The 14,168-nt window shown below is 37.1% G+C and overlaps 1 protein-coding gene across 3 annotated transcripts in view; it reads left to right on the forward strand.

Moving 5' to 3' along the window:
- LOC112631550 (cytochrome P450 2C9) overlaps positions 1-11,595 on the forward strand; it is a 63,205-nt gene extending 51,610 nt beyond the window's left edge. For all 3 annotated transcript variants that reach the window (XM_025396868.1, XM_025396869.1, XM_025396870.1), the window contains 3 exons: positions 2,651-2,838; positions 7,520-7,661; positions 10,335-11,595. In XM_025396868.1, the coding sequence (XP_025252653.1) occupies positions 2,651-2,838; positions 7,520-7,661; positions 10,335-10,516 (512 nt within the window). In that variant the 3' untranslated portion in view covers positions 10,517-11,595. The remainder of the gene's footprint in view (positions 1-2,650; positions 2,839-7,519; positions 7,662-10,334) is intronic.
- The last annotated feature ends 2,573 nt before the right edge of the window (positions 11,596-14,168 follow it).

Raw genomic sequence — 14,168 nt, forward strand, 5'->3', positions numbered from 1 at the left:
CCGATCGTCCGGCACTCCCCAGTGAGATGAACCCAGTACCTCAGTTGAAAATGCCGAAATCACCGGTCTTCTGTGTCGCTGGCGCTGGGAGTTGAAGACTGGAGCTGCTCCTATTCGGCCATCTTGCTCCGCCTCCGGGATTACTTTTTAAATTTGTTTTTTCTTTTTGTTCACTGTTGGCATGTAACAACACTACTGATTTTTATGGTGATTTTGTATCCTTTAACTTTACTGAATTTGTTCATCAGTTCTAATAATTATCTTGTGGAATCTTTAGGTTTTTCCTAATATAAGGTTATATCATCTGAACACAAGGATATTTTGACTTTTTCCTTTCCAATTTGGATAGCCTTTATATCTTTCTCTTGTCTGATTGCTCTTGCTAGGTCATCCAGTACTATGATGAATAACAATGGTGACAGTGGGCATCCTTGTCGTGTTCCTGATCTTAGAGGAAATACTCTTGGTTTTCCCCATTCAGTATGGTACTAGTTGTGGCTCTGTCATATAGCTTTTTTATATTGAGGTATGTTCCTTCTATCTCAAGTTTTTTTAATGAATTTTTATCAGGAAGGGATGTTAAGTTTTATCAAATACTTTTTAAGCATCAACTGAAATGATATAGCTTTTATCCTTCATTATTTTGATATGATGTATCACACTGCTTGATTTGCACATGTTGAACCATCCTTGCATCCCAGGGATAAATCCCACTTGGTCATTGTGAATGACCTTTTTATTGTATTGCTGAATTTGGTTTGCCAGTATTTTGTTGAAGATATTTGCACTAGTGTCTGATTTTGGTATCAGGGTAATACTGGTCTCACAGAATGAGTATTCAAAGTATTTCAAAGTATTCTCTTCTTTATTTTTTGGAATAGTTTGAATAGGATTGGTATTAGTTCTTCTTTAAATGTTTGGTAAAATTCAGCAGTGAAGCTAGCCAGTCTTGGGGTTTTCTTTACTGGGATACTTTTTATTTCTCATTTGATCTTGGTACTGGTCATTGCATGTTCAGGTTTTGGATTTTTTCCTGGTTCAAACTTGATGGGTCATATTTGTCTAGTGATTTGTCCATTTCTTCTAGACTTTCCAATTTATTGGCATATAGTTGCTTATAGTAACCACTAATTATTCTTTGAATTTCTGCAGTATCAGTTGTAATGCCTCCTTTTTAATTTGTTTTTATTTATTTGAATCTACTCTGTTTTTTTTTAGTCTGGGTAAAGGTTTGTCAATTTTGTTTAACTTCTCAAAAAAGCAACTTTTTTTTCATTGATCTTTTGTTTTTCTTCGTTTAAATTTTATTTATTTCTGCTCTGATCTTTATTATTCCTTTTCTTCTATTAATTTTGGGTTTAATTTGCTTTTGCTTTTCTAATTATTTAGGATGCATCATTAGATTGTTTATTTGTCTATTTTCTCCATTTTTGATATAAGTTCTTGTAGCTATAAACTTCCCTTTTAGTACTGGTCTTGCTGTAGCCCCTTGGTTTTGGTATGTTGTGTTTCCATTAAAATTTGTTTCAAGAAATTTTTCAATTTCCTTTTTAATCTCTTCATGGGCCCACTCTCCATTTATGAGTATATTTTAAAATTTCCATTTATTTGTGTAGCTTCCAAAATTCCTCTTGTTATTGATTGCTGGTTTTATAACACTGTGGTCAGAGAAGATTCTTGATATTATTTCAGTTTCTTTGTATATTTTAAGACTTGTTTTGTGACCTAACATATTGTCAATTCTTGATAACAATCCATGTGCTGTGGAAAAGGATGTGTATTCTGTAGCAGTTGGATAAAATATTCTGCCAATATCTATTAGATCCATTTGGTCTATAGTGCAGATAAAGTTGAATGTTTCCTTGTTGATTTTCTATCTAGATGACCTGTCCAATGCTGAAAGTGGGATTTTGAAGTCTCCAGCTATTATTGTACTGGGGACTATCTCTCTCTAGTTCTAATTATATTTCGTTTATATATCTGGGTGGCCATTGTTGGTTGCATATATATTTAAAATTGTTCCATCTTCTTGCGAAGCTGACTACTTTATCACCAATAGTGATCTTCTTTGTCTCTTCTTATAGTTTTTGTTTTGAAATCTACTTTGTCTGTTTTAAATATAATAACTCCTGCTCTTTTTTTCTTTTCTATTGGCATGTACTGTTTCATTCCATTCCTTTATTTTCAACCTATGTGTGTCTTTATAAGTGAAGTGTGTTTCTTTTAGGCAACAGATTAATGGGTCTTGTTTATCCATCCAGTCAGTATGTCTTTTGATTGGAGATTTTAGCCCATTTACATTCAGTGTTATTATTGATAAGTAAGGACTTACCCCTGCTCTTTTGTTATTTGTTTTCTGGTTGTTTTGTGGACTTCTCTTCCTTTTTTCAATCCTTCATGTCTTCCTTTATTGAAGATAATTTTCTCTGCTTATATGTGTACAGATTTTTCTTAATGCCTAGTTTATGGTAGTTACACATTTGTGCACCTGTAACAGTCCTCTCTTTACATTTGCATATACTTCCAGCACTATAATTTAAATTTCTAATGATGTTTGGATACTTTCATCATGATTCATGTACCCCTGAATTGCTACAACAAATGTGCCATTTTTCTCCTTTTCCATCACTTTTTACTTGTGTCTGATCAGCTAAAGTCCAGGAAGAGATTGAACGTGTGATTGGCAGAAATCGGAGCCCCTGCATGCAGGACAGGAGCCACATGCCCTATACAGATGCTGTGGTGCATGAGATCCAGAGATACATTGACCTTCTCCCCACCAACCTGCCCCATGCAGTGACCTGTGATGTTAAATTCAGAAACTACCTCATCCCCAAGGTAAGTTTGTTTCTCCTACACTGCAACTCCATGTTTTTGAAGCCCCCAAATTCATAGTATCATTCTTATCCTCTACCATCACTGGGTGAGAGAAGTGCATAACTCATATGTATGGCAGTTTAATGGGACTTTCTGTTGTTTCCAGTTTGGGGCTACAAAGTTTTGTAACAGGTCCTAGTGTCTGGCAGTGTGTGTTTTCCAGATTTATTGTCTTTCTTCAAGATTGGTTTGGCTACTCTTAGGTGCTTATATTTCCAGATAAATTTTAAAGGCATTTGTTTGTCAATTTCCCAAAACATTGGGCTGGAATTTCTGTGAGGGTGACATTAAATTTATAGATCAGTTTGGAAAGAACTGAGTCTTGACATGTTGCGTCTTTCCATTCCTGAATATAATTATGCTTCCAAATTATTTGGGATTTCTTTTGTTTTCCCAGGAATGTTGTGATTTGTTGTCATGGCTTTCAAGTCTTTGGTTTTCCCTAGATAATTAATATTTTTGTTGTGGAACATAATTAGTTTTTGTCATTCTGATGATGTTAATCTGTCAACTTTGCTAAATTTACTAATCACTGTTCATAATTTATTTCTGGATTCATTGTAATTTCTGTGTAATTATACTATATCTGGGTTAATACTGTTTTATTACTTATTTTCCATTTCTCATGGGCTTAATGTCTCTTTATTGCATTAATTATTGCATTGGCTAGAATTTCTAGGAGAGTGTTGAATAGAATTGGTGACAGTGGGGATCCTTGTTTCTCATTTCTAATCTGCAGGAAGCAGTGGAAGTTTTCCATTTCAATATTGAGAATGATGCTTGAAGTAGATTTCAGTAGATATTTTTTATCAGATTAGAGAAGTTTGCTGTCATATATATATGTCATAATTGTGTGTAAAATCTTATCAAATCAATTCTCTGCATCTATTTATATACTTGTGTGTTAGTCCATTTCCATTGCTATAAAGGAATATCTTTGACTGGGTAATTTGTAAATAAGAGAGTTTTATTTTGGCTTATGGTTTTGCAGGCTGTGCAAAAGGCATAATGGAGGCAGGCATCTGCTCCTAGTGAGGACTTCAGGTAGCTTTCAATCATGGAAGAAGGTGAAGGGGAAGCAAGCATGTCACATGGCAAGAGAGGGAGTAAGAGGAAAAGGAGTGGAAGTGACTTTAAACAACCAGCTCGTGTGTGAACTAACAGAATATGAACTCACTTATTATCATGAGAAGAGCTTTAAGCCACTCAAGAAGAATTCACCCCCATGTCCTAAATACCTCCCACCAGACTCCACCTCCACCATTGGGAATCACATTTCAACATGAGATTTGGAGGGGACAAATATCCACACAACATCAGATTATATGTATTGGGCTTACATTCCTCACTAAATAGAAATAAGTATGCACATAGAGATGAATTGACCTTCTTCATATTGTTTAGGACTTCAGTGTTTACATTCACAAGAGATTTGGTTTATAATTTTTTTTCTTAGAATTTTCAGGATTTTTGATATTAAGATTATGCCAGCCTTATAAAACTAGGCGAGAAAAGTTTCCTAATGCGAGTCTGATTTTATTGCCATTCCCTCTCCCCACTTTTCTTCTTGTGATCACTTAGTTGTATCTTTGAAATGCCTGATAACTTTTGGTTAAATACCAGATGCTATATATAAGAAACTGCAGAATTTCAGAGGTTTATATTCTTCAAAGAAAGATTCATTCCTCTCCCATAGGCAGTCATAATGACATAACACCTGTTGTCATGATTCAGAATTGGACATAATGTGAACCCAGTTGAAAATTGAGTGTCAGTGTTAGCTTAGCTCTCTGAGGTTCTCCTACCTCTGGAACCTTGAGACCAATTTTTGTCTTGGCAGCTTTACAATGCCTTCTATCACATGGTTTCTGTATTTATCCAGACACTCCAGTTGCCATCTCAAGCCTACTTTTTCAAATTAAAACCAATACATATGATTAGTAAAATAAAAAATAATATAACTGAAAGTTGTATTTTCAAGGGGAAAAAGGAATGATATTGGTAAGGTTGCAATTACTAATGTCATCTTTTGAAGAACACAGAATTGATAATTTACTGAGAGATTATGGGGCTTACCCTAGTGGTCACTGATTTAGTAAAAGAGATAAGACTTCAATGCACTCTGTTATCACAAACACAGGAGGTAACCAGGAGAAGACTTTTGTTTCTCAAAATTAGGGTCTGAGGGTAATAGTAATGAAACTTACTTCTCCTCCTATAACTAACTCAGTGAGAAATATACTGAAGAATCAGCTAGGAGCTGCCAGTCTCCCCAGTTCACTGCATCATCTTTGGTGAACTGCTGGAAGGGAATACTACATCTGATGAGCTTCTTCATTCATCCCCCTGCAGGGCAGCTCATGCTGTGTCTGGTGTCTTTTGAGCCCTGAGAAGCCAGAGCCCAAAGGAATCACCCATTGAATCCCTTCTTCATGGAATAGCCCAGCACAGAAAAATGCAGCACTGTGTGGCCAATTCTACCCTCTTTACATATCAGATACATGTGTTCTTCTGCTACAGGCTGGATCCATTTATCTAGCTGGAGATAATAGTCTGAGACAGGAGTTGGCAAACTGTTTCTGTAATGGGCCAGATAGTAAATATTTTAGACTTTTCCGGCCATGTGGTTTCTGTTGCAATACTTGACATCTCTTATTGTAGCATGAAAGCAGTCATAAACAATCTGCAAATGAATGAGGATTGATATGTTCCAATTTTTATAGAAACAAATGTAAATTTCCTATAAAATGTGTTTCAAAAATATTATTTCTTATTGGCATTTGTTCAATGTGAATACTTTTAGCTCACATACTATACAAAAACAGGTGGCAGGATGGACTTGTGCAGGGAGTATTTTTTATTGATGCCTAATATAAGACATTCCTGTCCAGTAGAATTTTCTGCAAATATGTGTGATTGATTTGTGCTTTTGTGTCCTATTAAAGAATATTTGTCAGCACAAGATTCCAAAGACTGGCTTTTAACCTTCCTGGAATATTTTTGTTTTAGCTCTTATATTTAGATTAATGACATATTTCAAATGAATTTTTATTTGTAATATGAAGTAATAATGGTCATGCTTCACTGTCTATAAATTTCTAGTTATTCAAGTAACATTTGTTGAAATAAATCTGCTTTGGTTCTTAATAACATTTTAATATAGTACTTGTTTATAAATATTCAAGGGAATATTTTTGAAAAACCAAATTATAGACTATTGATATGAAAATTTAGGGGGTAGAATTTGTCTTCACCTTTTTATTATAAAATATTTTAAAATCAGTAACATTATACACACATATGTATATGTACATATGGCAGTATGTGTATTTATCTACTTTGATATCTGTCCATCCATCTAGTTATGCTTCAGTACTTCAGTATGTATAGCACAATGACAATGGTTTTCTCCTACATGACAATAATAGCATTCATACTGTGGAGTTATTAATACAATAATATTATTAACTACACAGCTTATATTTAAAATTTTCCAATTTTTAAAGAATATGTTAATCACTTTTTTTCTTGCAATTCACTCTCCAGTCAAGAAACAGGCACATAATTTCGGTATCCTGTTATTTTCATCTCCCATAATCAAGAAGAGTCCATTTCCTCGTTTCCTTTCGATATGTTGACCTCTGTGAAGAGTTGAGACCGTTAGTCATTTAAATTTTCCTGGGGCTCATTTTATATGATTGTTTTCTAGATATTATATTCCAGTTATGACTTTGGCAAGAAAACTACATAGTACTTTGAATATCCCACTGAATCACAGTGGTGAGGCAGGGGCACGTAATGTCACATATGTCATTATTGGTTATGCTAAGATTCTCACCTAATAAGTTGGAATCTGCCAGATCTCTCCATTGAAGGGGTTCTATTTTTTATGTGTGAATGATGAAAATCTATGGCATGGTACTTTAAAACTGAACACGCTGCTTCCCAAGTCACACATCCAATAGTTTTATCTTTCATTAATGATCCTCACCTGACCTGATGATTTTGACCTGAATGGTTACAAATAGGTGATTTTTCTAATTTCATTGTTCCTTCTGTATTTTTAAGCTAGGATTAATCTGTAATGAATATCTCTCCCATATCTTTAAATGAAGACAAACAAACTGCATGGCAATGACAAGAATTCAATAGTTTTATACTTGTGACTCTACCAGTTATCATCCCAGAAGATGTCATTTGAAACTCAATCATTTATTTATTCACAAATGCCCTGTGAACAGATACTGTGGCCATTTCCCATGTCAAAAGAGACTTCAACTTTAAGTCATACTCTACACATAAGGTTGGTGAAAACTGAAATGATGGAATAGGGTAGCAAGTGTGGACAGCCACTAGTGTCCAAGCTTGATGAAAAGGAGGACAGATTCAGTAGGTTGCACCCAAGTATCCAAGTACTCAGGACTTCAAATGTGATTGCAGGGCACTTTAGCAAGATTATTGTCACTGGTCTTAAGCTCATGCCTCTTATTACTTGGTCTATCCATCTGGAAATGGTACTGCTCTTCTTTGGAATGGTGTTTCCTCATCTGCACATCAAAAGATTCAACTACGTGATTACCACTGTTTCTTCAACCTTCGTGACTTCTTTACAGCTCAGTTCATCTATGTCTCTTGTTTCTAGGGAACAACCATATTAATTTCCCTGACTTCTGTGCTACATGACAACAAAGAATTTCCCAACCCAGAGATGTTTGACCCTCGTCACTTTCTGGACGAAGGTGGCAATTTTAAGAAAAGTAACTACTTCATGCCTTTCTCAGCAGGTAATATACATTTATTTCCATTTGTGTTTCAGGGTATAGATAACTTTTTTGATCAGTTGGAACTTATGTATGCTTCCTCTGCAGTGGTACAATTACTCTTTGTACACGATCAAGAGCACTGTTCTGAATGTCTATGTGCTCCCTGCTCATGATATATCCTAATTATTGAGCCAGATTAGTGGGCTTTGAGGAGTTAATACAATTCTTCCAAATTGAGAAAGTTGAAGTATAGGTTGGTTGAATTCTGCCTCTAGATACACCACTGAGGTACCCAAGAACTCCTAGAAGATAAAACTAATTACATTTTCCTCACTAGCCATGAGGAAGTTATCTCACTCCAAAACTTCACTGAGTGTTTTCCACATGGTGTCCCTCACCTCCTAGGCTGGGCCTGTAGGATAAAATTATCCTCAAACACTGAAGAGGGTCTTAAAAGGCTCGCTTCTGAGTTTGGAAAGCAGAGTAAACAGATCATTGTAGTTCAATAGGACTGAGGCTGTGATATAGGAAAGAACAGGCTGTTGGGGTTTGAGAGGTAGATGGAAAAGCTGTCTGCTTCTTGTTCTCTTATACCCCAAAGTGAGGCATAAGTAACATTTTAATAGCAGTAAAGACATTTGAGCTATCTCAAAGGAGGCAGAGAGGACGAAAGGAAGAGAATGCAGGGCTGTTAAAGGAGATAATGAGCCACAGAAGCAGGACATTAGCTCTAAATAAAGGATATTAGAACCTTTGCCAAATAACCATGGAAGAGACGAGGGGGACAGTGGGAATGTAGCAGGATACTCTGCAGTGATGCAGAGCACCACGCTCTTGCCCTAGTCATGGCCGTGTATCTTGGATGTTGGATCTCCACACCCGAAATGTGTGTGCTGAGCGTCTGGTGATAGAATCTCCTTTCTTCATTCTGTGGCCTTTGATATCTGCTTTATATCTGGCACTGTAGATACCAAGACAACAAGAAAAGAAACCTTCCTTCAAGCATTCGCATTTGGCATATGTATTAGTCCATTCTTACATTGGTATAAAGAACTACCTGAGACTGAGTAATTTATGAAGAAAAGAGTTTTAATTGACTCACAGTTCCACAGGCTGTACAGGAAGCATGGCTGGGAGACCTCAGGAAACTTGCAATCATGGTGGGAGGCGGAGCGGAAGCAAGCACATCTTTCCATGGCAGAGCAGGAGACAGAGAGCAAAGAGGAAAGGCAACATATCTTTAAACAACCAGATCTCATGAGAACTCACTATCATGAGAACAGCAAGGGGGAAATTATCCCCCATGATTCTATCACCTCTCACCAGGTATCTCCCCCAACATTGGGAATTACAATTTGACATGAGGTTTGGGTAAGGACACAGAGCCTAACCATATCACATTCTAATAAATAAATAAATAAATCAGTAATTATTATTCTAGGTGACCCATGCTACCTGTTTCTTTGGCCATGACAAAATATCCAAGACTAGGCAATTGATGAATAATGGAAATTTATTTCTCACAGTTCTGAAGGCTGGGAGTTCCAAGATCGAGGTGTCAGCAAGTTCAGTGTCTAGGGAGGGCCTATTCCTTATAGATAATGCACCCTCTGTATCCTTATATGACAGAAGGGCAAAAAAGGCAAAAAGGGTGAAATGGCTCCCTTGCATCTCTTGATGTTATTAGTTTAGCAAGGACAGAGCCCTCCTGACTTATTCACTTCCTAAAAGGAGCCATCTCTTTAGTAATGTTGCATTGGGTATTATGTGTCAACATATGAATTTGGGGGAGGCATATTCAGACCATAGCACATTTTTCAATGGAAGCATAAATATAATGTTGAGGAAACCCAGAGAAAGCAACATTTTTTGCTTAAGGAGATGAGAAAGAGGGTAAAAAAGGAGATAAAATTTGACCTATGTCCTGACTGTGGTAATAGAAAAGTTCATCTTGACCAAAAGGAGCAGCATGCTGTAAAACTTGAAACCTTGTGGTGTGCTGGAGACTGATGACGAGTGGCTATGCCTAGAGTTGACAGTATCAGATTTGAAGAGTGCAAGGAGTGATATGGATCATCAGACTGGAAACAGAATGTGAGGTCCAGGTCAATCCACTGGGACCTTATCCTATAGGACAGACAGGGAAGCCATTTAAAATTTTAAAGTGAGAAGGTGACATGTTTAGACATGTGCTCCTGAAAGTACCTAGGGGAAAAAAAAATATTTGACTGCATGTTGAGGCAGAAATACAAAGGGAAATACAGTATGTTAGCTTCCTCCTCTAAGCCCTTCTCAGTTAACTCCACTTGACAAGGAATGTATGTTTCTAAAGAAAGATTGACGAAGGCATTTAAAGTCTGTAGAAAGATTTTAATAAAGTGCTTGGCATGCAGCTGGTACTCAATAAATATTTGTTCAATATAGGGTGGCTGTTAAGATCTGATATTAGGTGAAGAGTAAGTATGTCCATTCATTTTTCAGTTGCCTATGCGTCCATCCATTCATCCATTTATCCATCCACCCATCCATCCATTCATTCATGCATGCACCCATCCACCCATCTATCTCCTCATCCCTCCTACGATTCACTGAACAGTTATTGCATATTCTGTTTGTGCCAGTTACAGAGACAGTGTTTGTCACTGTCACAGTTACACATGAGGAGTAACTGCTCTCTGTGTTTGCTATTTTCAGGAAAACGGATTTGTGTGGGAGAAGCCCTGGCCCGCATGGAGCTGTTTTTATTCCTGACCTCTATTTTACAGAACTTTAACCTGAAATCTCTGGTTGACCCAAAGGACCTTGACACCACTCCAGTTGTCAATGGGTTTGCCTCTGTGCCACCCTTCTACCAGCTGTGCTTCATTCCTGTGTGAAGAAGAGCAGATGGTCTGGTTGCTGCTGTGCTGTCCCTGCAGCTCTCTTTCCTCTGGGGCGTTATCCACATTTCACTGTATGTGATGCCTTTTCTGGCCTGTCATCTCACATTTTCCCTTCCCTCAAGATCTAGTGAACATTCAGCCTCCATTAAGGAGAGTTTCCTGTGTTTCACTGTGCAAATATATCTGCTGTTCTCCATACTCTGTAACGGTTGCGTTGACTGTCACATAATGCTGATACTTATCTAATGTTGTTATTAATATGTTTTTATTAAATAGAGAAAGATGATTTGTGTATCATAATTCAAAGGCATTTCTTCTCTGCATGTTCTAAATAAAAAGCGTTATTATTTGCTGAGTCAGTTTATTAGACCTTCCTTCTTTTATGCATAATGCAGGTCAGAAGTTAAAGAAAAATATAGTTCCAGGAGGCCATGCTGGTTCTCAAAACGATAAGGACAGAAAGGAGAAAGGGGAAGAAGGTAGGGAAGCTATTTTTGCTGAGTGTGAGAGTTATTTGAGGATTGGATTTGAAAGTGAGAAACTGTTCAGGAGCAGCTTCAACCTGTAGGGAAATATTCAGAGGATCAGCCAAAGGGAGGAATGGACATTAAATGTTAGAATTCTTATATCCACATTGGTGTTCCTTGTTTTTTTTTTTTTTTTTTTTTTTTTTTTTTGAGACAAAGCCTTGCTCTGCCACCCAGGCTGGAGTACAGTGGTGGGATCTCGGCTCTCTGCAACCTCCGCCTCCCAGGTTCAAGTGATTCTCCTGCCTCAGCCTCCTGAGTAACTGGGATTACAGGTGCATGCCACCATGCCTGGCTAATTTTTTGTATTTTTAGTACAGACGGGTTTTCACCGTGTTAGCTAGGATGGTCTCGATCTCCTGACCTCGTGATCTGCCCGCCTCAGCCTCCCAAAGTGCTGGGATTACAGGTGTGAGCCACTGCACCTGGCCTGGTGTTACTTTAAAGTGTCATTACTTTATCTCTAAAGAATCAGATTACTTTTATTACTTCATGTTTCCAACTTATAATGATGTAATGAAGTATAAATATATGCTTTCATATTGCTTCTCATGTGTCCTGTCATGCTTCTGTCTTCAAACATGAACAAAATTTCTTTTCTTTTTCTTTTTTTTTTCTTTTGAGATGGAGTCTTGCTTTTGTTGCCCAGGCTGGAGTGTAATGGCATGATTTTGGCTCACTGCAATCTCCACCTCCAGGGTTCAAGTGATTCTCCTGCTTCAGCCTTCCAAGTAGCTGGGATTACAGATGCCCACCACCACACCAGGCTAATTTTTGATATTTTTAGTAGAGACAGGGTTTCACCATGTTGGCCAGACTAGTGTTGAACTCCTAACCTCAAGTGATCCACCCACCCCGGCCTCCCAAAGTGCTGGGATTACGGGTGTGAGCCACCACGCTTGGCTGGACAAAATTTCTAAGAAGAATTACCAGGATTTAATCTTTCTCAGCTTCTCCTATATTATTTAACTTTTAACCTAAGTGGGATGATAATTTTATGCTATGGTCCTAATATAATTAGCCTCAGGTCATCTCCAAAGCATAGACAGTTAAGTATCTTATGTTAAATTATATTCAACACTCTCCTGTCTTCTATTTGGAATGTAAGAAGAAGTAACATAATTCGTAATGCTTCTCACAGGTCATCTCCCAGAAGAAGCTAATTACACTTTGGAATACATTTTAAAGATAATATGTGGGTACAGGTGTACATGTACATCTATATATGGATGTGTACATTATGTGTGTGTATATATAATATATATAAATTTATATATGTATATGTAATATATACATGTATATATTATATATACATTATTATATATAATATTATACATATATAATATATACAAGAATATATTATATATACATTTATATAGGTATATAATATATACATGTATATAGGTATATATCAATATACATTTATATATGTATATATAATATATACATTTATATAGATATTTATCTTATGCAAACATACATATAGGGCTAAATGTTTACAATATTGGGCTTATATCACACATCTTGTATTAAAACTTGCTATTTTCCTATCAAGTAATATGCCAGCAAATCCTCTAAGGTGATAGAAACATAGGCGAAAGATTCAGAGATAATAGAGGAGAAAGTGGAAATGGGTATTACATTAATGGGAAGATCAAATGGAAATTACACATTATACCTTTTAAACCTTCTTCATTGGGAAATGAAAATGTATTTTATTTATTTATTTATTTATTATTATTATTATCTTTAAGTTCTAGGGTACATGTGCATAACGTGCAGGTTTGTTACATATGTATACTTGTGCCATGTTGGTGTGCTGCACCCATCAACTCGTCAGCAGCCATCAACTCGTCATTTACGTTAGGTATAACTCCCAATGCTATCCCTCCCCCCTCCCCCCTTCCCATGATAGGCCCCGCTGTGTGATGTCCCCCTTCCCGAGTCCAAGTGATCTCATTGTTCAGTTCCCACCTATGAGTGAGAACATGCGGTGTTTGGATTTCTGTTCCTGTGATAGTTTGCTAAGAATGATGGTTTCCAACTGCATCCATGTCCCTACAAAGGACACAAACTCATCATTTTTTATGGCTGCATAGTATTACATGGGGTATATGTGCCACATTTTCTTTTTTTTTTTTTATTCTTTTTTATTTTTTTATTTTTTTTAATTATTATACTTTAAGTTCTAGGGTACATGTGCATAACGTGCAGGTTTGTTACATATGTATACTTGTGCCATGTTGCTGTGCTTCACCCATCAACTTGTCATTTACATCAGGTATAACTCCCAATGTAATCCCTCCCCCCTCCCCCCGCCCCCTCTCCCCTCCCCCTTCCCCCTTCCCCCCTTCCCATGATAGGCCCCGGTGTGTGATGTTCCCCTTCCCAAGTCCAAGTGATCTCATTATTCAGTTCCCACCTATGAGTGAGAACATGCGGTGTTTGGTTTTCTGTTCTTGTGATAGTTTGCTAAGAATGATGGTTTCCAGCTGCACCCATGTCCCTACAAAGGACACAAACTCATCCTTTTTTATGGCTGCATAGTATTCCATGGTGTATATGTGCCACATTTTCCTAATCCAGTCTGTCACTGATGGACATTTGGGTTGATTCCAAGTCTTTGCTATTGTAAATAGTGCCGCAATAAACATACGTGTGCATGTGTCTTTATAGCAGCATGATTTATAATCCTTTGGGTATATACCCAGTAATGGGATGGCTGGGTCATATGGTACATCTAGTTCTAGATCTTTGAGGAATCGCCCTACTGTCTTCCATAATGGTTGAACTAGTTTACAATCCCACCAACAGTGTAAAAGTGTTCCTATTTCTCCACATCCTCTCCAGCACCTGTTGTTTCCTGACTTTTTAATGATTGCCATTCTAACTGGTGTGAGATGGTATCTCATTGTGGTTTTGATTTGCATTTCTCTGATGGCCAGTGATGACGAGCATTTTTTCATGTGTCTGTTGTCTGTATGAATGTCTTCTTTTGAGAAATGTCTGTTCCTATCCTTTGCCCACTTTTTGATGGGGTTGTTTGTTTTTTTCTTGTAAATTTGTTTGGGTTCTTTGTAGGTTCTGGATATTAGCCCTTTGTCAGATGAGTAGATTGC

The sequence above is a fragment of the Theropithecus gelada genome, chromosome 9, assembly GCF_003255815.1.
Source record: "Theropithecus gelada isolate Dixy chromosome 9, Tgel_1.0, whole genome shotgun sequence".
Classification (NCBI taxonomy): Eukaryota; Metazoa; Chordata; class Mammalia; order Primates; family Cercopithecidae; genus Theropithecus; species Theropithecus gelada.